We start from the raw sequence: 25,270 nt of genomic DNA on the forward strand, positions 1-25,270 counted from the left end.
CATTTTACAGACATTTTTTAAACAATATTTTTGCATATTAAATTTGTGTTTTCCTCACAAATGAAAATAAAGGTATTATTTCCCTGTGTTTATACTGCATGTGTAAATAAATATCTAACATCTTTAAAATAGCTTACATTTGGGCTGTGTTCTTATCCCTTTTTGTCAGATGGGAGCAGCAGATTCCTGTCTATTGATTTGAATTATGGTGGTGGCTACCTTGTTTTACATTTACATCCCATACTTTGCTTTTAAGTTGCTTTAAAGTTACAACAAAAAATATGTGGTATAATAAATCAAACATTTATCCTGTATGTGATTGTGGTTGCCCCCTGTAATCGTTATTACAGCAACATGCATAATTAGTATCCAGTTAATAATAATAATAATAATAATAATAATAATAATAATAAAGTAGGAATCTAGGCCACTAAATAAAGTTGAATGTGTTTAATAACTATCGCCTATACAATTTACAATTCAATCACAATCCGTCTCTGCAGGTTTAGCGTGGTTAAAAAATCATAACAAAAAAGAAAAAAAAACCCGCTTGGGACTTTGAGGCAACATGGAAAATAGCCCCCGCCTTCTTTGTTACGTATTTACATTTGATTGGCGGAGGAAGCCGGGAATTGAATGCTAATTGGCAATCAATCATTGTCAATCATTTTAGAGGCGTGTCCTTGCTGTGTCGTTAGGGAAAGCACAGCCAGTCTTCACAGTTCACAGAAGTGTCACCCGGTCCGGAGTCCTCTTTACATCAACTGAGAAAAAAAACATACAACAGCTAACGGTGAGAAGAGGACCGGTAAAGGGGAAATGGACGAACCTTCGGAACAAATGAGGCCCCTTTTGAGAACAGTAAGTACCCGCCCAGCACAGTTAACCGTTAGCCCTCCATTATATATGTGTGGCTCTTTGTCCGTGTTTGCCCCTTGTTTGCCAAGCAGCAGCAGAAGTGATGCTCGGGAGTCAGATTCAGTGAGACTCCATCCGGCGGCTGCTATTGTTAGCCGGCTTTCTACTTCTGACACGTGGCATGGGTACAAGTTGTGTTCAGGTCTCTCCTTATAGTCAGCGAAACCGTTCATTCACACATATGTTGTGTATACATGTGCTTTCCTGCCCTGGTGTTATGTTTATTTCAGTTCGTGTTCACTTGTTTTCAAATAGTGTTTGCTAACGTTCCGGGCGCGAGTACAGTCAACCCTGTTCTGTGACGCTATTAACGTTATTAACCGTAGTTAAACCTCTGATGTCCAGGATATTTTGGTTCAAATTTGGCAACTTCCTGTGCATTCATTTCTGTCTCTGTTTAGCATCTTTCAGTCTGTCCTTACATCACATGCAAGGCTCCTTTTTCTCGACACAAACTTGGCTATCAGTCAGATTTGTCATTTTATTTTAATTACCAAAGTATAAAGCTGCCAGGAACCGAAACCACAAACAAAAGATCGCGTGTCTATGGAAATGTACCACTTTATTTTATTTTATTTATTTATTACCATTTATACACACAGAAACAACAGAAAAAAACAATACGTAATAAAACTACAAAACAGTCTATTTGCATGTAAATTAAAAACAGTAATAGTTTTCACTGTCGGTGTTGCTTGAGTAGGTCTGACTATAGTTTATAATGCCGGTAATCAGTTACGTTACATTGCTTTGAACCAGCTTTGTAGCAATCCCCTCTCACGTTCAACAGGTCCAGCAGTCCGTTACTTCATAATATGTGTCCCAGTTAGTCAGTTTGATAAGATCTGCCGGCACATTTGCAGAAATAAAGGGCTAATTTGCATATCAAATGCGCCCGAAATAGATCAGCCTTCTTGTGTGACATTTCCAAGTCAGGAAACGCGTCTAATTTTACAGTGAAAGCTTGTGTCACTGGAGAGGAAAAATAGACATGAAAGTGTAAGAGAAATTGTTTTTGCACAATTTCAGACATGTGAGTTACAGCAGGTTACATCTACAATCACAATATCAGTTGAAAACTCTACAAAGATAAAATATTTCATGTTCACGAATAGACGTTTGTTTTTTTGTAAACATACACTGTGGATTCTGACACAGTGCCCCATTTTTTTCTTGCCTTTGGGTTTCTACCAAATTCTCTTCAGCGTAATATTTTAACCAAGTTGTGGGTGAGAGTGGAAACCCATATCCTGTCTGTTGGGTCTAACTTTACAGTCACAGATGGGATGATGAGCATCAAACACTCAGCTAGGTTAACAAGCCCAAAAAAGAAATTGGTTTCAGAGCTAAGTTTAAAATGTTGCCGCCTGACATCAATGCTGGTGTAGGGTTGTCCACTACTATGCACGTGCATGTATGTGCGTGAGTCTGAGGAAACTTGATCCTTGGCTGCCCAATGGAAAGAGTTTTCTTCCCCAGGCATGGAAGTCAATGCACTCACTGTGCCACAGGACCCTCAAGGCACACATACAGCTGCGTGTTGCCTAAATGTCTCTGGGCTTAGTAAACTGCCCCTCCATCAAAATGCACATCCCAAAGAAAATGGCATTGTTAAGCTTTGAGTCAGACATTCAGCTAGCGTGTGCATGTTTAAAACATGAATCTGGTTTCAACAAGAAACTCTTGTTATCGTTTAGGCGTACTGGTTGTTGACAATGTTTCACTTTCAAAAATAAATTGGCATAAGAAATGGATTTGAATGCTGAGGATCAAATCTAAACTGCCACTAAATTGTTATTATTGTTTACTATGGTCCCAGCTTCTTTTAATTTAAACCAGTGTTTTAGCATCATCCCAACATGAAGTCATGCCATGTTATGTCATCCAACGGTTCCTCTTCTGCTGCCTTTATCCCCATGAATACCATCTCACGCTGTGTCTGTGGCATTTATAGAAGACTAATTTGGCTTTGTGTTTAAGTAACCTGTATTAGCTTCAGGGTTAGAGATTCACTCCCTTCACCTGTGTTGCGCATGTTTAACCTTTGCTGCAAGTATGAGTGCTTAGCGGTCATAGATTAGGCCGATTAGTGGCACGTTGCTCTAATGTACAGTCTGTTTTAAAGCTTATACTGGGAAGATGGGTTCGTGGTGGAAGGGCTGAGGAGCTAAAGACGCTGAAGAAAACAGAAGAATTATAATTGCTATTCTTTACTTTGGGCCACCAGGATTTCCTTAAAGAAATTTACTTTGCATTTAGACCATGCGTCATACTTTGCATAATACATACACACTTTCTGTCGCTGACACCCTGAACTCTGGGTTAATTCTGAGTATACTAATTTGGCTCTGCTGTTTTGAGCTTTCAGTGAATTTTTACTTAAGGTGTTTGCTACCGTCTGAGGAGAAAAAAGGATCAGTGTTCTGGATGTTCCTTTAGTGAAAAAGGGTTTTACTGCAACCAGGTTAGGCTCTACGACCTGGACTATTATCGGTTCTGCCCTTACTGCAAGGGTTAGTGAGTGTTGTATAAAGCATACTCACTAATGACGGTGCTTTAAATGAGTAATTACACAGAATTTGACTCTTTGCCAGTCTGATAGTGCTGTGTTCTGTTCAGCTGTACTATTAAGGTAGTACGATAAATAATTCCAACCATACCCAGCTATAGGCTAATTGGTTTACACAACAGTGAGCCTGTTTGTTTATGGTGCTCCCAATCTACTTTCGACAAGAATGAAATGTACTTTCAGAGCGGAGGACGTGATTTAACAGCACCACAAGCCACAAGTTTTTTAGTGCTTTTTGGAGGCAATGATTGATGAGGTCCACTACATACGTTGGAAAACACAGCTAGCCTATGTGTGCCATTGTAGTTTGTTTCTTACTTACTCAAGAAAACTCTGTATTTAATTTTGAGATTATTTTGCCTGTCTCCAGGAATGCAAAAATAGCAAGTTTTTCTAACTTCTCTGTGCCTCATCGTGACACAGTTCAATGTGCTTACATTTTCAAGCTGCTCTGTAGATTAGACTGAAGCTGTAGCGGTAGGGAAGGCTATAATTAATTTCCTTTAGCCACCAACATTTCTGCAACTGGGGGGGGGGGGTGTGTGTGTGGCTACCTAGCCTCTACTACACAGAGCAATGCTCTAAAAGTAATATTAAGAATGTAAAAGATGAGAAAAGGGGGATTGTACTAAATCTACATGGTAGTGTGCCTTTGTTCTATTTCTACAAAGATTATTTGAAAGCTTATCAAATTACAGGAAAGTCGTCAACTACATTATGCTGCTCAGTGTGGTCTTGATGGTTGCACTCTGATTCTTGATGGTAGCTTGGTTTTCTGTTGGGTGGGGTTAAAACCTGGGATGGATAATGGATCTGAGACTTTGAATAGTTAATCTTTATCCTCTAAGCCTCTTTCTTGTGTGTAAATACTGGGAGGTGCATAGCAGCTCTGTGCCAGAAGAATCTTTCTGTCTTACCTTACGTGATGTGTAAATTAAAGGCTGGCTGTATGTATGGATCACTGAGTGACTATAGAGTTGGACAATATGACTCCACTTCCTCCCACTGTATAAAATTGAAGCCTTTATATTTGAGGAGCCGCCATCTTTTACACTTGGAGCCTGTGGCTGTATCCCAATGTCAAGGAGGGATCCTGAAACAGCTGAATTTGAAGGATACTACGTCATTGTCATCCACCGAAGGACTGTCCCAATGTCCAGGATACTCCAAAGGACAGAGTCCTTCTTTTGCCCAAATTCCAAGGATGCATGTGTGTGTCCTCTGTGCGCCCCAACTACCTATAAAGCCTTGCGTACACCGGTCTACCGGGAGATTTAAAAGCGGTGAGCAAAGAAACAGTGACGCTGGCGGCGCGATAAGAATTTAAATATATGTTTTCAGTTTACACTGAATATTTGTTATCACATAACTTACAAAACTTGTGTTCAAAGTCATGCAAAACATATGCACAAACAAGAATATTTAGCTAAAAGATAATAAACATCATCTTGATAAATTGCCAGTTAAGTTAATTGATGCCGTCTCAGTCGACTAAAGTTGTTAATTCATATATATGCGTCAGATGATGATGTACTATGTAAACGGTAAATGGACTGCACTTAAAGCGCTTTTATCCAAATCGCTTTACACTACAGACTGCACTCATTCACCCGTTTACACACACATTCATACTGGTGGCAGAGGTTATCCTACAACGGTGCCACCTGCCACCATTAAGAATTAATTCACACACTGATGAACGCTGCATCGGTGGGCCATTTGGGGTTCAGTATCTTGCCCAAGGATACTTCAACATGTAGGCTGCCATGGTCAGGGATCAAACCACCAACCTTCCGTTCAGTGGATGACCACTCTACCATTTGAGATGTATGTACAAAGTATACGCAGCTATGCCATTCAGAAAGTCACACATTTGTTTATTGTGTTAACAGGGGCTGACAGTCCGCTGTTATCCATTATTGTTATTTATAAATAACTGTTATTTTACTGTACTGTAAAATACAATAAAAACATATCTCCATGGTGAGTTATGCGCCGTTGCTTTTATTAACCCATTAAGGCCTAAAGCTCCTGGGAAAAAATGCCTGGAAAACCTATGGGCGATTTTCAAATGACCCCCTAAAACCTGAAGTTTTTCTGGAAATTCAACACCTACTAAATAATAGATTTTTCAGCCTTTGTAGCAGATAAAAATGAAATTCAAAAAGTATTTGAGAGCTTATACCTGTGGCTTTCATACGAAGTTGAGTTTATTTGTCCAAACCTTCAATAAAGTTTTTTAAAAAATCAACAAACTCAGCAAATGTTACATTTGACTGAATAAAAAATCCTATGCATAATACTAATACATGCCCATTAGCAAGATGCAAACATGATATGACCACTGGAAGAACAAGACATAGTTCTCATTAGCCTACTGTAATAAAAAAAAATATATTATCATAATAATAATAATAATAATAAATAAAAATAATACATTTTATATATTGCACTTTTCAGGGTACTCAACGACGCATAAAGTAATATAAGACATTAGGGGTGGAACGGTTAACAAAATCTACGGTTCGGTTCAGTTCACGGTTTTATGGTAACGGTTTTCGGTTCGGTTCGGTATACGTTGATTGTTAAGAAAATCAATTGTGTCTTGTATAGTCAGGTTAAAACTGAAAGAATGAAGCAGTCTAACATTTGATACATCATTGTGAGAGAGGAGACATTGCTAGTTCCAACATGTGCTTCATTTACTTGGCAAACACAGTTATCTTTAACAAAGAAGCATAGGCTCTATCAACACTTGACTGAGGTCCCTTTGTTTGAAATTAACTCAAAAATAATGTTGACATGTATCAATTCCCTGATTATCAGTACTTCATGGAAAACAAAATAAATCATCCAGTCAATAATCACCAATATTAGATTAGATTAGATTAGATTCAACTTTATTGTCATTGAACAGAGTACAAGTACTAGGACAACGAAATGTAGTTTAGCATCTAACCAGAAGTGCAGAGTAGTAAAGTGCAGGGTATTTACATATGAACACAGAGTATAAATATAGTGCAGGTATGTATTGAATATGCTATAGGATATATACAGTTATAGAAATATATACAGTAGAGATATGTACAGTAAGCAGCAGTGCAGGTAGATGAATGGATGGTAATAAATAAGGTCATGGTCATAAATAGTCAAAAAATATTCATTAATGTGGGCAGATACAGGACAGTAGGTGGGTCACCTCTGTGTAGTGTTCAAGAGGGTGACAGCTGAGGGGAAAAAACTGTTCCTGAACCTGCTGGTTCTGGAGCGCAGGGAGCTGTAGCGCCTCCTGGAGGGGAGGAGGGTAAACAGTTTGTGTCCAGGGTGGGAGCTGTCCTTGGCAATGCTGCGTGCCCTCCGCAGACACCGCTTGGTGTGGACAGCTTCGATGGTGGGGAGTGGTGAACCGGTGATGCGCTGGGCAGTTTTTACCACCCTCTGCAGCGCCTTCCGGTCTGCGACGGAGCAGTTACCATACCAGACTGTGATGCAGCTGGTAAGGATGCTCTCAATGGTGCAGTGGTAAAAGTTCACCAGGATTTGAGGAGACAGATACAATATAAAATGTAACTTAAACCAAACGAACACATACTGCACTGCAACTTCCATTCTGTCAGTGCTTCAGAGAGATGCTCGCTAGTATGGCTCTCATAAAGGGGGCGTGTCTGTAAAACGGAGCTTTTCATCTGCCATTCTGAGGTAATGTAATGGGCAGTCACAGTCAGGAAACTTTCAGTAGCCCTAGAGGTCCATCCATCAGTAGTTAGCGCAACAGAGGCTGTGTCAGACAACTCTTTAACAATTCCTTGTCGGGTCTCTTCATAAAGTGCGGTAATTACCGTGTTGCTGAAGTGTTTGCGGGAGGGGATTTTATATCGTGGCTCCAGTGCTTTAATCATAGAACGGAATAGTGTTGCTGTTAGCGTAAACACCACGTGTTGCACAATGCTTGCACACTGTCGCACTTTTGTCAACTTTCTTACCGCCGCCATCGTAGGTCACTCTAAATGCAAAGTGGTCCCATACAGCAGACCTATAGAGTTCTGCTGGCGCATCTTCTAACTCTGGCTCTTTCCCACTCACCATACCCACACATTTCTCCACAACTGACCCACTACTCTTTCTATCTGCTACACCCGGTTCACAGCTTCGCTTCTTCTTCTTCTTGTTTACTACTACTGGTGGTTTGCTTTAGGCGCAGTAGCGCCACCTTTTGCTCTGGAGTGTACACGCTTCGCCCCTCATGAGAAAAATGAGCAGTGCATGAACCGAACGCAACACACGCAAATTGAACCGAGAGAGTCGAACCAAACAATTCTGACGGTTTTCATGAACCGTTCCATCCCTATAAGACATAAACAGTCATGAGTTCTTATATCATCACCACAATCAATTATTATTATTGTTAATATTAATATATTATTAATAATTATTATTATCTCCAGATGGCCACAAATCTGTCTGTTCTTCGGTGAAAATATGTCGTCTAAAAACATATTCCTCATCCATAAATGCCGGTCGATTGGTTCCGAGGGTTCAAAGTCCGGATCAGCAATTAAATCATCGGCGCTGTTTTCATCAGATCGCTTCCGTCACTTACTTCTGAGCTCCTCCGCTATAGTTGTCTTCCCTCATGATTTCAAAGTTCTGGAAAAGTCCAATGTTGCATTGTGACACTCCCACATGTATTCTGATCATGATTCTGATGCATTTCATTGGCCAAGAGACCGAAAATAGGTGGAAAAAAATACAAATACTACAAAATGACATATCCGCTGTCCCGGCCTTAATGGTAGAGTGACGCAACAGCGCTCCCGGTTTTAATGGTAGAAATGCGGTAATGCTTTCCCGGCGTAAATGGGTTAAACTGAGTAGCGGCCAAATTGAGCCAGGATCAGTGAGTTTGTGCTAAATCATTCACCAATCTTCACAAACCTTTGCAAAATACAATCTAAGCCATCCCAAATTCAAAACAAGATTCTGCATTGGGCCCAAAAAAGTTAGAAAGGGCCGCTAGCTGATGTGTCAAAGTTGGAGGAGCTGATGGGCAAGAAGCACCTGTCACAGGGAGAGACCCAGCATGTTGCCAAGGACAGAATTGAAATGGATCTTATTTTTATTGCAGCCTTATGTCCCAAAGAAGTCTTAAGGGAGCTAACTGATAATGTTAACATAAATACTAGCAAGCTTAACCATACCTCAATACCTTGGGTTTTATTTCCTGTTGCAGCTGCCTGTGGCTGTTGGGAGGTCACAGGCTTGCCGTTCAATGTCTCTTTTGTCTCCGTGTCAGTGTGTGTTTCTTTTTTTCAGGTTTGCTTATTAAGAACTGTGTGTGTATGCGAACACAAAATCATGCAGTCGGTTTAATTTTCACTGCTTTTCATTGGAACATTAACAGAATTTTTTTGCTTTCAACTCTTTATCTTGTTGTGTCATGCAGCGATAATAACAGCTTCTTCAGTGACTGGCAAGAAATCCTGCTTATTACTTAATTTATTCATGTAAGACCTTATTTAGTGGCAGCTATCATGAAGGTTGGAGATTGCAACCAACTGAATACATCACTCCTCCCTTTCCAAGCGTGCTTAAACATTAACATGGAAAAGTAGATATGAAAGGCTAATTCTAAGCTAAATAAAATTAAATAATTGTGAGTTTCACAAGATTAAACATAATTATGAATAATGTATTCAATTTCTAGCAATATATCCCTAAATCCTGCATACTAGTCCTTTAAAAGTCAAATTGCAAAAACATTTATCTTGAAATGAGTTGTTCTGCTGCACCATGCTACAGCTTTGCTTTAGTTTAGACCTCAGGTTGTTAAGTCAAAGGTGCTGATGCTTCAGCTCAGCAAAGATTCGGCCTTTAGATGGCACTCTTTCTATTTAATTGGATGCACCTTTTATATCCCTGATTACCATGGGGAGCCTTTATTTTAGGTTTGGTTCCACCTTTGCCTTTATGGTCAGTCTACTTGGAAGTGACTGGCACCGTTTTGGATGCTGCATCAAAAGGGCATCTCTGTACTGGACAGAGGTCCACAGTGTTTCCTTCAATTTATAAATATATACTGCTCATGTTCTTTTTGCTCTACTCATGTAACAGTTCTTATTGTGGCAAGAACACAAATGAGCCAAAAGTTCTTTGTAAAATCACAGGTTGTTGAAAGACATTCAACCTTCAGGCCCTGATAAAGATTGTGAATGTCAAAGTCAAAGGCAAGGAGGCTTTTGGAATCTCAATGAATACACGGCTATCTGTCCTTTTTCAATTCATTGCACCCTCTGCGGAATGCCGAGCTCACACGTGTGCTTGTTTCTATTTATCTGTGTTGGGGGTGGGTTTTCATTTGTGACCTGAATACCTCAGCGGGTGAGCATTTGAATGTCCTCCAAATGTGTGTGTGTGTCCTCAGTGTGGCAGTGTGTATGCATGCGTTTTTAAGCTCTTGGCTGGGCGAATAAAATATTCATGGTGGCATGGTGGGATTGGCTGCTGAGCAAAGAGCGGGCTGACAGGGTAGAGCAGAGCACTGTGTGTTTAGGAGCAGCTCGCTCCCTCTCTCGCCTCTCTCTGTATAAAGAGATGAGCGGAGGAAGAGGGAACAGACTAGTGCGACAGTGCCTGTGATAGTGCTTAGCTCACACACCTTCTACAACAGAGATAGCCGACAGAAAGAAGGAGCTGGCTTGACGTCCCTGCTGCCTTTGCTTTGCGGATGTTTTAGTCTAAATGGACGAACAGAGTGAAGGGGAGCATGTACTTACGGTACGTCTGGTGTGTGTGTGGTTTTATGTGTGCCTGTCATGTTCCACACTTGAACAGGATCCAGTGGCTCTCCGTATAGCATCATTGGTGTGTTTAATATTGGTTTGTCCTCTTGTTTCTCTACGGTAGATTGGGATGTTCTGTATTGATGAATGGGGCAGGTGGTCAGTACTGTGAGGTTGTTGCTTCATCGGTCATGTCTCTTGAAATGGAACCGTTTCCTTTTTACTCTTTAATCGCCTCAAGGAGCAGGAAAGAGACACAATCAACACAGACAGTTATGGCTGCTTGAAGGAGCGGGACAAGGAGAACAGGAAGGAAGAGAGGAGAGAGATGAGTGTTTGGGAGAGGAGGGAGAAAAATGGGTCTACCAAGGTGGCCGAATGCAAACAAGGTGCTCGCTGTTAATAGAGATGACGGTTATTGGCTGAAGTGAAATGAAATTAAATGCTTGTTTTCATTCAAAATTAAAAAGTGCAGAAATGACTATGCCCAGAATGGGAGCAATGCGCAAGCAGGGACTGTAGAAATCAGGAGGAAAATATTTGTGAGGCAGAATGAGGGGATGATTTCCATCTTTGTGTTTGTGTGAATGTTTGTCTGCTTGTTTGGGAGAACTGATTGCATCCAATGGAGACTATGATGAGTGTCTGTTTGTTTCCGCCCAATAAGATTCCAACCTAGCTGTTTAAACAATGAAATTAAACTGCATCTTCATTCAGGAGACTTTAGATACAGGGCACACGCTTCTGACTGCCTTCTTAGTTTTGTCCCGTTCTGACGTGGCAAGGCTCCAGTGACTTAAATAATTGAATTGCTACTCAGCAAAATATAGCTGCCTGATAAATTATATAATTATTCTCTCTGTTTATGTTTGGTACCCAGCACCTGCTAAGCACCATGGATGTTTATGCCTTCCTGAAAAGATATTTGTAATGTCTGTTTGATCAGCCACTATCTATATTCTCTCAAATGTCTGTTTCTATTATCTTTCTGTTTTCAGACATAATTTAATTGGTTACATAATTTAACATTAATTGGCATAAATACATGTCAATATTCTCATCCGTAGTATGCAATTGTGCATTTTGGCAGTGTGAGACAGAGAGATATTCAGTAATCTCAAGGGACAGGTCTCTCACTATGTAACACCTCTCTTACGTCAGTCTCTATCGATTGGATCAGGTCCCAGTAAAGCAAGGCTGGCAAGGAATTGAGATTAGAGGGAACCAGGCCTGTTGGCTAGTTGGGTGGCTGCTTGCTTCATTCACTGTCTGGTTGGCTGATGAGGTGTTTGGCTGCTGTGTGGTTAAATCTCTCCCACACTAACAGAAGTGAGTAGGGGTGTAACTGTACATAGAAGTCAGGGTTCGGTTCAAACCCCGGCTATAGAGTCAGGGTTCAGTGCAAGTTTGGTATAGCAGAAAACAAACAAATATGTTTCTTTCTTACTTACTACTACTTGCTGGGGGATTGTAGTAACATTCACAAACTATTTTCATTATAAAAAATAAACCTCTCAAACACTTCTGTATTTATTGTGCAAACACTGAACACACAATTTCTCAAGAAGCGACAGGTCACAACAAGCTATAAAATTGAAAAACGGCATATACCATAAAATTGAAAACACAAAATAAATAGAATAATAAAAAAATGTGCATTTTGGCCAGTGTTTCAACCAGGTTAGGTGTTAAATGTGTGTTAGAGTAGGGCTGGGCGATATATCGATATAAAAGATATATCGATATATTTTTAAATGGGATTAGACCATTTTATATATATCGATATAGTTCAAATTTGCATTGTGATCCTTGATCCAGGCAAGCTGCTTTATATATAAATGCTGCACTTACTTGAATTTGTCATATTTAGTTATTTTGTAATGTTTTTTATTCTTTCTCATATAAATTTATTTATTTCAGAAAAAGATTGGCTTTTTTTATTTCATAGGCTATTTTATTTAAGATAATTTTTTTATTTAAATGTGCACTTTATGGAGCTTTGATTTGGAAAAAAAAGGTACTCCTGTTATTATACAGTATTTATGTTCACTTAAGTAAACGGTTTCAATAAAACTACTTGTGACATGTCATATTTGGCTCTCACTTTGCATTAAAAATATCGGGATATACATCATATATCGATATTGAGCCTAAATATATCGGGATATGACTTTTGGTCCATATCGCCCAGCCATATGTGAGAGTGCTGGATAGGTTTCCATTCATATATCTGTTGCTGTTATTATAATATAAGGTATTGTAAAACATAACATAATCACAACAAACTCTAGGGTTGCCATAGAGTTCAACATGATGTTCATATCTTGATGAACACCCTCCCTGTATGTATACACTACAGTATTTCCTAACACTATTTTGAACTTGAAAGTGCCAATTTAACATGGATTATCCACAATCTTCATGTTGCCCTTGGGTAATCTGTGTATTAAGTTCAATGTTGAGTTCAAATGCAGTATTTTCTTTGCTATTGGTTGGAAACATAATAATCCTTATGTTTACTCTTAAAGGGTCATGTAAATCATAAATCCCCACCTCTACATAATACCCAACACATTGCTGATTTTATCACCTAAGCTGCTGTAAAAGCCAGAGAAAAGCCTCATATACAAGGTAATGATTTTGCCAGTCATTTATGCATACAACATGGAAACCACCAAAGATAGTGGACCATTGGTATGTCTTACATTTTTTTAAAAAGTCCTTCACTCTGATGAGCAGTCATAGAAACACTTTTTCACCATTGTTACCCAGCTGCATGGAATTTTGATATGCCTGTTTTGAAACAGCAGCAGATCAAACTATGTTTTTATAGGCTGCCATCACTCATTGGATTCAGTGTTTGTCTGCTTCAAAACAAGACAATTGAACGAATAAAACCAGCACTGTTATTGTCTAGTCTTCACAATTCATTTTTGCAGTTTGTCAATGTATGTTTTGGTGACAAAGCCCTCATATCTGCTCTCTGTCAAAAAAGCCATCAACAAACTTTTAAAAGCAACATTTCAAGTGGCGGTCAGTATTTCATGCCCAAAATATATTTTGTGGAGTACAACTATAAAACTAAGTGCAACTGGGGTCATTTTGGCCCACTCACTGTCATAAATCCTTTCAAAATTTTACTGGACTTCATATTGCTGTTTACTGACTGATCTGGTTGGGAGCACATTAGTGAGTGTAATTGCAGTAATTACTTATAGTGATGGTTGAGAATAATTCAAAAAGTGTTTGATATTAGTGATTTTCTATCCCCCACATATTTTCACACATTTTAATATTATTGTCTGGGCATAGCATTCCCACAAGGCACCCATGTGAGAAAGAATAGAGGATGAGGGGGCAGGATTTGAGAACAGAAACATGAGAAATGATGAAGAGTGACATTTTTTATGGTTTGATTGTGTTGGCTCTTGGCAGGTTGCCTGCTGGTGCTGCCTACCACTCTTTGATTGTTATTTGGAACCCACTCTCTAATCGTCCAGCTTGTCCCCTCTAAAGTGTATTGAGCAAAGGCAGGGCTTATCCCACACCAGACTCCATGCATGCTTTCAGTTCATCAGAGCTCAAACTAGAGGTGACGTTATGTTCCCGTGGTGACATCAAGGGGCTTCTAATCAGAATTTCCCGCTGTGCCAGACATCTGTTTTGTCAGTTGTAGGTGGAGCAGAATGTGGCGCATCCCATGAGTAATGTTTCTGACGTGTGGCAGCACACAAGTCTCAGTGGACACTGGCAGGCCAGGAAACACTTTTCATGCCTATAGAGTTTCTGGATAAAGCTTATGCAATGGTTGCATGGTATGAGTTACACAATTTTCATCTATTTTTGTATCTTGATCTATATCTTGTCTATAACGTGCAGTCTAATTACGGTTTCATTGATGCACTTCTACTTAGGCAATTCTGAAGGTCAAATTATTTATCACTCATAAGTTTGGGACTGGCTTTGTGGCATATTTTAAGGTGCAATTTGAACGTGTTGACATTATGTTAAAGACGTCTTACTGTTGCATAGATATATAATGAAACTAGCATGCTAACCAGCTAGCCCATGCCCGTCCTGTTTTGTTATATCATGACTTGTGCCTCATGAGCAGATAGTGAGTCACTAAAGCCCCCATTCTGCCCTCAAAGAGTACAGAGAAGTAGATGCAGATACACTGTTGTCTGTACAGCAGTCAGCAAATTTAGTTTACAACTAAAATTAAATTAAGACCCACACACAACATGAGATTCCATGTTTAAGAGACTGCAGCCACTGAAAAACCTGCAGTAACATAACAGCGCCTTTCCAGCCACCGCCCACTCTCTCGTCAACAAGCTGGACGACATGCGGATTACAAACCACCACATGGATAGCTGAATTATGGGGATATCACAGACCAGGCTGCTTGAAAACATCCCTCAGTTTGCTTGGCTGTGATGCTAGCTGGCCACATTATCCCCACACCCGACTCCACATGACATCCGCCTGTGACTCCTCTCTGCCCGGCTGATTTCCTCTGTGCATCTACTTAGTGATTAATCTTTCCGAGGAAGATGCTTCAGGGACCCGCCCATTGCACAATCAGTTCAACGGAGAATACAAGTTCAGATGTAGGTCTTAATTTCACTTTAGTTTGTGTGTTACACTACACAATCAGTCAATGCATTTTTTAGAAAAAGAAAATAATATAAAATAATAATGGCAATTGCTAGAAACCAATGATGTCTCTGGATCTACACAGGAAAGAACACAGAGCTACATATTGTCTGGTTTTCTTTACTGTGTATGTGTCCAGAGACGCATCTGCCTTCTGTCAACATCATCTATTGATGTCACTTTATGGTCGCTTTTCTTTCTCAGCTGGCTGTCCCTCTGCCCTCCAAGTCCTCCCCACTGGCACTGCTTCTGTAGCCCAACCACAGCTGTGCTTCGTGGGCATAATGGCCAATTGCCTCCCTTGGCCTGGGGACTGTGGGTGATAGACTAGGGGTTTATTTTAGACAAAGCTATGTGACAGGTTGCATCATGTGTTCATGGGGGGGTTCAAGGGCACAGCAGACTTTAACACGTGCATTTACTTTACTAAACAGGCACCTTGACAACATGCATAGAATACATGATAACAGTACATAAACTGGTGTTTATACAGTAAAATGAAAACAGATTTGTGGAAGTGGTATTTTAAGAAGCTTAAGAATAAGACTATACTCATGAAGTAAGAATAGTTTCCCACCAGCGTTGTGTGCTTTTCTTGTAAACCTTGATTCATGTGGTTCCAGGAAATAGGAAATTAGAACTGTGGAAAGTAACCAGAAACTTGCTCCATTAATTGATTTTTTTTTTTTTTTTAATTCAGAGGTTCTTGTTCTATTCAAATTTACACATTACAATACTCTTTGTTTTAAACAGAACTTTGAACAGTAAGTTAATAAATTATCTTAAATAAAAAGTAATTACACCACAATGTAATCAAGAAATAAAGTACAGATGTTTGTACTTAGGTAATCTCTAAATTCCTACTGTGACTGATGGACCAAAATGTTAGCTTTCTGTCCTGGCTAAACACCCAGTGCCCCTCTATCACAAATGACCACGAGGAACCCTTTTACTCACCCTTGCTGAGTTGTGGGGTGAAGAACTCCAGTTACTTGAGAGAGATTAATTTCGTGCTGCTCTTGTCCCTGCAGCTGAATTATTACCGCTCCTCATCAAAGCACTGTCAGAGAGCATCACGGCTCATTATCATGCAAATCCACATGCAACTGAGAAATACACACACACACATGCATGCACTCACACACAGGCTTACAAGTGCACACACAGACACAATCGCAGATGGCATCATTCATTGTACGTGGGGTTCTAACAGGAGAATGATTATGGTAATATATGTGTGGAAATGTGAATGTCATTGAAGACAATGCTCATAGTAGTAAGGCAGTAATGAAACGGGGAGACTGACATAGAATATGTGCTTTCTATCAGAACAAAACTTTAGTGTGGTATGTGGAAGTGACTGACATGTTGGGGCTAAGAAACACGAGGCCCTGATATCATTGACGTATCGCGTATCTTTTCAGCACGTAGCTGTCATTGCCACCTATTGTTTCCACACTTCCCTGCTTGGCAGCAATGCCTCTCAGTGATTGGTTGTAGGGATTGAAAGGATCATCCAATTGGGGATTGTGTTGCATCAAAGGGCTTGAACAAGACCCAGTAGAACAGTACATTTGTTGTTGTTGAGGGGTGGTGTTTGATCATTTTATATGGCCTATGTAAAGGATTGAATGTAAGATATTTAATTATTATTTATTATTTTTTTATTATTTAATTATTATATAATTATTATGCACATCTGGTGTTTATCTTTGATCACTTTGCGCTCAGTTGAACATGCGTAGAATTTCATTCTCAGTTTCATGAACAGTATTCTGCAGCCTAAAGAGATGAGATCCCGACTATCAGCCATAACATGTATTATAACCCCTGATTCAGGGCAATGGTTTCAGCCTGGCTGTCAGCCACCATTAGCTCACTGCCTTCCTGTGGTTTTTATAGACCCTATATGAATGCCTGTCTAAAAAAAGCTTTTCCTTCCTGGTCACAAAACATCATGCCAAGTTGAAAGACACACTGATCACAGAGCGGAGCTGGCCTGACTACTATTGATTCTCTCTGTGTGGCCTCAAGTGGTCTTAGAGAGCAGCTGGAAGTATTAATGTTATTACAGGTGTGAAATGTAATTAGCCATGGGATTCTGGTTTACTCATTATTTTGTGGTTGTGGCCCGGGGTGACATCGGTATCAGTTGCTGCGTTCTGGTGTTGGAGTCACAGTGACTTCTCCCAGCACATTTAGTTCCGTTTTGGCCACACATGCAGCAGTAATTGGAGACAGTGTCTCTGTGGGTGCCTAAATGTTTTGGCTCTTAAGGGTATAGAGTCAGTGGACCACTAATAACAAGGTTGGTAATTGGGCAAAACCGGGTTTGGGTTGAGGAGGTTTATGATTTTTGTCTGTGTGCGTGTGTAGCTGTTGTCTGAAACATCTGCCTTTGTGAGAACCAGTTTTGAGTTTTAGTCTAACCAAAGTTGGGTTTAATTTAAAGGTTAGTATTAGGATTTGGCTGATTTTAGCTTAAATGTTGAGGTTATGCATGTTCTGCTGATGGTCAAGGCTGCACCACCCGTGGAGAAGTGTCCTCAGAAGTATAGCAATTGTATGTGGTTTCATTATTGTTTTACGACGCTATAATTCAATAAATAACTTTTAATAATACGCACCTTTGCTGCTATGCATCCTGACAGCTTTATGTCTCCTCTAATTGGATTTTTCCATCTCTTGATGTTTTCATGACACTGATATCAGGCTCATTTTTGCCACTGAGGTCATAACCTCTTTTTTTAATGAGTGTAGCCAGCATCTTGACGTTGCTATGAAACTCAACCTCTTTATGGCATGGAGCATAACATTGAATGATTTTTCCAATACAGACTAATTAGTTTGCGGAAAACATCACACATACAAACCCTCATAAAGTTTCAATGAGGCTTTACTGCAGTCTATTATTCATTAGTCATTAAAGTTGTTAAAGAACGCCATCAGAGGTTAATCTGCTTACTTTGCTGTTTTCACATCTGCCAAACTAATCTCAGAGTATGTAATATTGTTCTGTACTACATTTCAAACGAGATGAGTTACAGTCTACTAATCATTAAGTACACTTAATTATTTTTGTTCCAGATTATGGTCTGAGCTGTTTCGTTTGACTGCCATGTGGTAAGGAAATGGTCCTTGGTGTTGGCCATCTGAAAGTCCTTGCTTTATTCCAACACATAAACTCGGAAATGTAGAGGTTATAGGGGGTGGGCTGATGGACAATGCCTTTGTCCACCATGACGGCTCACAGTCATCGACCACTGAGCCCAACATTGTGATCTATGAATCCCTGCTTTCCACACTCGTGTGCAGGTTTGCGGTGGCATTCATTATTAAATAGTAACAATTCTGTATAGCAGGTTTTGTGCCCATATGATTTGATCAGTTTGGATGACTTTGCGTTAACAGTATCTTCTTCCATCTTCCAATTGTTACACTGGATATCATTTTTCTCCATGTTGGTAGACATCGTCTTAGCCTAGTAAGGATCTCCATGCTATGTTACCACTAGTCCTGTTACAGCCAAGTCAGTCTTCGCCTCGCTACTTGGTGTCGTGCCAACACTATTGGAGAAACTTTAGTCTCATAAGTCAGAGACCTTTTCACTGGCCTGTGAGCTGCCCACATTCTTCTTCTACACCAACGGATCCTGTATCTGCCGTTCCTGTTCATCATCCCACACAGCAAACTTACCAACTTTGATATTCTTTTGTGATGACAGTCTATTGTGTTTCATAAAGGGTAAACTAAAGATGAATATGAATATATTTTCAGTTTCATTGTTTCAAACATTGTGCGCAGTACAGTGAGACATGTTATTGAATGCCTGTTGTGCCTAATTGGAGTAAATAGGACCAACACTTCAGGGGGAGTAACTTTTATTGTCCATTCCAATGAGCTGTCTCATTGCATTGTTTTTCCTTTTAATTAGAAATAAAAATACATATATTTACAAGAAACTCATGTCTTATTTTCTTCCCTCTCTCTCTCATTCTCAGGGTCTAGATGAGGAGGCACTAGTTGACCATGGAAAGTCCAGCTTCACCACTCACACAAACTATGAAAGAGAAGATTTGGAAAGTAAGTTTAAATCCACCCAGACTGAAATATTTTTCTTGAGATGGTGTGCTGTTTTCAAATCGGTGTAAAGGGTAGGTTCCCAAGCTGCTTGTTGGTAAGATTATGTTGTTTATTATATTTCTATTATTTATTATGGTGGGATTTTGTTGCTAAGATCAAATAGTGGATGGAGCCTTTAGTCATGTTTTCACTGCATGGTACAGCTCTGCTCAACTCTACTAAACTCAGTTTTGGAAGCAGGTCTCTCTGTTTTTCGTTTCCCACTGTGGACAGTAGCCACATCATTCTCAGCTGATCGGCATATCGCTATTGCATGAAATTGCCCTGACATCTTCTTCAATGTTACACTTGCTGAATCCTTTTATCAGCAGCCAAACGGAGGAATATCTGATTATTTGGCGTGGTGACCGCTGTGTGTCTGGTGTAGTAGAGCAGTTTTGCAGACTGCCAATTTTGGAAAATCTGGGTCGAGTGAATAAAAAAAGTTGCGGCCGTTTATTGATGGTAGCTTGGTTATTTAAAAATCATGGGTTTGTCACATGCTACACTGGTGACATCTGACCAATTAGTGTTTTCAGTGTTTTAACTCCACTTTTGGCAAATAAAAAATCTGAAAGAGTGATCTGGGTTGAGCCGCACCATGCAGTGGAAAATGGCATCTAATGAAGTGTCGATGCTGTTCACATGTAGAGAAAGCAGCACAAATGTTGTTACCACCACAATATCTCCTTCAGGCTTTTTCTACATGCCTCTCTGTCCTCTCCCTCCAACTCACTGCTCTCTCTTTATGTGGGTCCATTGAACTTCATATCCTCCATCCTCTATTCAATAATATCTCCATTTATCCTATTCTTTCCTTTGGTGACACCCCTGGAGCCCTATGCTTTCTGTCCAGCTAAGCTGTTTTTTTTCCACTTCATCCTCTTTCCTCTCCTGTGGCTTTTTTCTTCTTCCTTTCCTTCTTTCTCCATCCCTGTTTACCACAATCTGTTAAGCTCATGTGTGTCACTTTTGCCTCCCTCTAAATGTGCTGCATCTTTTTCCATTCCTCCTGGGTTCCCTCTCAAATCAAAGAAGGATGACTCATCTGTGAAAAATGAGTATTGGCAGAGAATGTAGGGCAAAAATAGGGCGTCTGCATTTCAGAACACAGTTCCTGTGTGGCAGTAACAATAAAGAAAGGAAGTAGATAAAACATTTGAGAGAGGGGTGAAAAAGTCAAATGTTGTACTCTGGTTTCCTTCAAGTAGATTTTCTCGAGCACATGAATGAAATGGAAAGTTCTCCGTCCTCTGTTTCAAATGTTCGTTTTTCTGTCTCTTACCAGATACCGTTCTTGTAGGCTTGGATATTGAAATATAATTCAATCTATTGCATTTGGAATTCCATTTAGATTATTGTTGTCCTTGTGGGAAAAATCTGACATGGCACTTGCCTTGTCAGTTTATGAGCTTTACTTGCTAACAGAGGTAGAAATCTGCTGTGTGTGATGGGTAAGAAATAAACAGCAGTCTTCGAGTACAACATGTTTTACGGTAGAAACTGCACATCAGATTTTACAGTATTATAGATGGAACCTGTTGTAAATATGTTGAACTTTTATTTCTTTATCTTAAGCAGACATACTGTAAAAATAACATGGTTGTAGTTTATTTCAAATAACATATCTTTAAAGCCTAATTAGTAGATATTTTGTATCATAATACCAAAGATGTAACTGAAATTAGGAATTCCATCTATCTTCTATGCTGTTTTAAATTGTTAAATTGTAAATTGTGTACGGTAAATGTGTCTGAATTGGTATTGCACTTTTCTTGTCCCCAGGCCACAGAGCAGTGTACGTAGGCGTCCATGTTCCTCTCGGGAGGGAGAGCAAACGGAGGCATCGCCACCGAGGACACAAACACCACCGAAAGAAGAAAGAGAGAGACTCTGAGGAGGGGAAGGAAGATGGCAGGGAATCCCCCACTTACGGTTGGAAACACTCATCCTTAATTTCTTAATGCCCCCATTTAGTACCAAACACCAAACCACTTTTTTTTCTATTTATCTCTCTAAAGCCCTCTCTCCACTGAATTTATTTCACACAGTGCTCTATCTTGCAGTTAATGCTACTTTCATAGCCTTCAACTGTTTTTTCATACATCCACAGGGCTCGCCCCAGACAATAACCAGAAACCTTTTCAATCCACAATGGACCTTGCTCAGAATTGGTGTACCTTTTCAATTTCTTTTCTGGTGCATTTATTTCACAGTACGTTAAAGTGATACAGAAATTCTTTGCAAATAGTTATAAAGCTGGTTGAGTGGTGTGTTGGTCTCTGTTGGTCATGGACTTTGAATGCAATACAAATGCTACAGAACATCTTCAGTTAAAACACACATAAAAAGCTAATTTTTCACTTTCAACCTTGGTTGACGGAGCTGAAGAATGTTAACAGGAACATGTGTGATGTAAAGGCCGTGGTTTGGGGGGAAAAATGCAGAGATTCCCAGGTAACAACACCACTTTACTGAAACCTTCTGTTACTCTCTGTCTTTCAAACAGTTCTGAATAAAACATTAAGCTCTAAAAGGCATTAAAGGCCACTGGGAACTAGCCTCTGACACTGATTGAAGGCTATGACATTTTAAGCTATGTGTGAAAAGATGCAGCATCAACTCAACCACCCAAACAATGCATTCAAAGCCAAACACTGAAAACTGAACAAAGCCCATTTTTGTCCTGTTATGGTATTAAGCAGCGAGAGAGGGCACACCCGATTACACTTTATAAGTTGTATATTCCGAACAGGGTTGTTACATAAGTTATTGAGCGAGAAAAGAAACCTGTCAGTGGGTAGACGATCTTTATGATCAGGTATAAGTGTGTGGCAATAATAAGCAGTAGACTACTCAAATGTGCATAATATACACCAGACCCACACACATTATGAATCCATGTTTGAACAGAAAATAATTCTCCCTCTTTTGCTTCCAGTCATTCCCATTCTTCTTCCCTGTGGCGTTTTAGTCATGTAATCTGCCATATCTATTTCCGTTTTCTCTCTGGTTCCAGATGTCCTGATATCTGCCCTCTAATTCGATCAGACATGAAAAGAAAATTGCTGGAAAGCATTCAGGTTTTCATTACGCTCCCCCACACACTTTCTCAGCATCAAGCCTGAAGACGTATTCCTTCTCATGTGGTGTAATGAAAAGCAGTTACGGTGACGTACTGGGCTTTAAGAACCCCAAAAAGAATTCTCCTCAGCTTCTGATGGCATTAGTGCAGTGGTACCGGCCAAACCACACATGAAAATGTTTTTGAGTTTAAGTCATCCATTTAAAGGTGCCCTGTGGAGTTTTTATGTAAACAGACAAACATTATGTTTACATACTGGCATACTTTGTGTGTATCCTTGAAGTCTAACAATCAAAATGCATTTATTTCTTCATAAAACATTTTCAAAGCAGAGCATTTTGGAACATGCATTGTTTACATCCATGTTTATTAGCTTACAGTCTTTTTCTTCCCTACCCCTGCTGGCACAATTGCTGCATTGCTTGGTACATTGCAGCCATCTGTAGGTCAGTGGAAAAGTGTGAAACTGTTGGCAGGACTGTGTATCACGTCACCGTGTGCACATGGATCTACAAAACAGGAACACACTCTTAACAACCTGCCACACAGAGCTTCTAGAGTGCAAAAACTCCCTGTGCTTATTTTTAATAGCCCATAATGCCTGGAGAATTTCACTGTTATTATTGTAAATATGACCTTTGGCCTTGCAGACACACCATCCCAGCGGGTCCAGTTCATCTTGGGTACAGAGGATGATGACCTCGAGCACGTCCCCCATGACCTCTTCACTGAGCTGGACGAACTCTCCTTCAGAGATGGCAGCGCCACTGAGTGGAAGGAGACCGCCAGGTCAGAAGAAAAAAAAGCGTGATGACAACCACAAAGTGAAAGCAATACAGAACCCCATAGATCTGTTGGCTTTTCGTACAAATATGAGTTTTAAGGATTTTTTAATGCCCTTGTGGCATAGTTTTTTTTTATAAAATCATCAGGGTTAATTTGAAATCCTTATCTGGTATTGTGGCTATTAGTCACAACTTTGCTTCAATGAAGATTTTTTTTTCCTCACTGATGAAACTTGAACTCCAGTGCAACTCATATTTATGTTTTGTTAATTATAATTTATATATTCAAGTAAATTTGCTTCTGTGTGTGTTTGTGCTCTTGGTGTTTACCTACAGATGGCTGAAGTTTGAAGAGGATGTGGAAGACGGAGGGGAGAGGTGGAGTAAGCCCTATGTGGCTACGTTGTCACTACACAGCTTATTTGAACTGAGAAGCTGCATACTCAACGGCACAGTCATGCTGGATATGAGGGCCAACAGTATCGAAGAAATTGCAGGTACTTTTTTCAGTACTCTTTAAGATACATTTTCATATCTTTTCATTGTATTTCTCTCAGATATTTTTATTGAATTTTACAATTTTTATCCCATCACATATACATACATCTTCAAACAATGTACTTTTTTCATAGTGATTCAACATGAACCTAAACATCCCTCCCCTCACACTAGCCACACCTCTAAATCATGATTCCTCAGGACTACTATTCCTGGAGTGTTATAAGGAACTGCTGGAAGTCAAGTATTGCGTTGAAAGATAAGCAAATAATAAAAAATAAAATAAATAAGTAAACAAACAAACAGGCTAAATAGATAAATAAATAGAGGTGGATAAGTAGAAGAAGCCAAATTAAGACATTGGCTGATACAGACTCTGTAGCTGACAGAAACGGACAGAGAAGCAGAACAATGGAAAGATGGGCAAATACCTCAATCTGACTTAAGGTTGAATAAGTGACAATGTTTGGAAAACATCTCTCCAGTATCTTTCCTTATTGTATTTCTTTTGAACATTGTGGTGTAAAGTTTGAGGTAAATAAAGCAAATATCTTTCCATTACTCTGGCAATATCATATTTAATGATCTTTACATAATTAGTAAGTGTTTCTTACTGTGTGTTTACATCCCTGTCTTTGTGTGACTCAGACATGCTAATAGACAGCATGGTGGCGTCGGGCCAGCTGAAGGACGATTTACGCGAGAAGGTGCGGGAAGCCATGCTGAAGAAACACCACCACCAGAATGAGAGAAAACTCAGCAATCGCATCCCTTTGGTGCGCTCCATTGCTGACATAGGCAAGAAACATTCTGACCCACTCTTGCTTGAAAGAAACGGTGAGATCCTACTGTGCACTCGAATTTCTTTTTCCTCCATATTTTCCATCACTGGGGAACTGTTCCTAAAAATCCACTGTTCAAATCCCTCAATGCCATCGTAGAAGGTGGATGGTAAAAGTGAGTAAAATCTGGAGAATGATCTATATTAAAGCAGTCAGCGACCTCGGTGAAAGAGAAATCTGGGTGCGACTGACTGTGCTAACCTGTATGGCTGGTCTGGCTTGGGGTTTTGAATTAATGACTGTTTTTACTCCATAGGTTAACACTCAGGAGATCTTGCTTTACCTGCAACTGGAGTCAGCATTCTTTGTTTTTTTTGACTGGGCATGGCCGCAGTGGTGTTAATGTATGGTGTGCATTACTGTGCATTACAAGATCTGAGGTTTTAAGAATGAAAGAAATATCACATTCTCCACTTACGTGCCTGTGGTTCTTGTTGGGCTTGCTTTTCCATATAATTAAACATGCAACGCAAATGTGAAAGGTCAAAATTATATATGTCTCATTGATGGTCGGTGTTGGTAATAGTTGGAGTGTGAAAGATGTGCGTCTTGTGCTAAATGAGTGTGAACTGTGCAGGATTTATGAGTAGTCTGTTGTTTTAGAGCACATGTTTGCTTCCAGTGCACTGACATCGTGCTAACTCACCCTCTCTTGCATGCAAGCCTCTCTGAACTCAGTTTTGCCTTTCCTACCGACATCTTGTACGATTGGTTTGTTTGGAGTTGAATGTGACAAGTTGTTTGGCCCTTGCAGACCCTCCTACACGCATCACTGAATCATTCTTAGCATCTTCTGCACACAACCATGCTTTTTGCTCATGTTTATGCAAGCACGATTCTCTCTAACTACACCTCTGCCACGCTCTTGCTGCCCACCCTTCCTGGCTGTGTCTCCTCCAGATACCACCTCCGTGATGTACTCCTACTTCATGTGTTTTTCCTCTCTGCTCCATCCCTTATTCCTTTTCCTCCTTCTCCTTTCCCTCCTTTTCTCTCTCCCCTCTCCTTTCCCC

General features: G+C 39.9%; 1 protein-coding gene across 11 annotated transcripts in view; it reads left to right on the forward strand.

Moving 5' to 3' along the window:
* Positions 1-726: 726 nt before the first annotated feature.
* The window catches only part of LOC131985505 (sodium bicarbonate cotransporter 3-like), a 48,904-nt gene continuing 24,360 nt past the window's right edge, over positions 727-25,270 (forward strand). For 10 of the 11 annotated variants that reach the window (XM_059350647.1, XM_059350652.1, XM_059350649.1 and 7 more), the window contains exons 1-6: positions 727-861; positions 18,927-19,008; positions 20,833-20,982; positions 22,783-22,921; positions 23,254-23,414; positions 24,064-24,252. In XM_059350647.1, coding sequence (XP_059206630.1) covers positions 820-861; positions 18,927-19,008; positions 20,833-20,982; positions 22,783-22,921; positions 23,254-23,414; positions 24,064-24,252 — 763 coding nt within the window. In that variant the 5' untranslated portion in view covers positions 727-819. Of the gene's footprint in view, positions 862-10,086; positions 10,262-18,926; positions 19,009-20,832; positions 20,983-22,782; positions 22,922-23,253; positions 23,415-24,063; positions 24,253-25,270 lie in introns of those variants that run through there. The other variant, XM_059350648.1, reaches the window with a different exon arrangement.

The sequence above is a fragment of the Centropristis striata genome, chromosome 14 (assembly GCF_030273125.1).
Source record: "Centropristis striata isolate RG_2023a ecotype Rhode Island chromosome 14, C.striata_1.0, whole genome shotgun sequence".
NCBI classification, from domain to species: Eukaryota; Metazoa; Chordata; class Actinopteri; order Perciformes; family Serranidae; genus Centropristis; species Centropristis striata.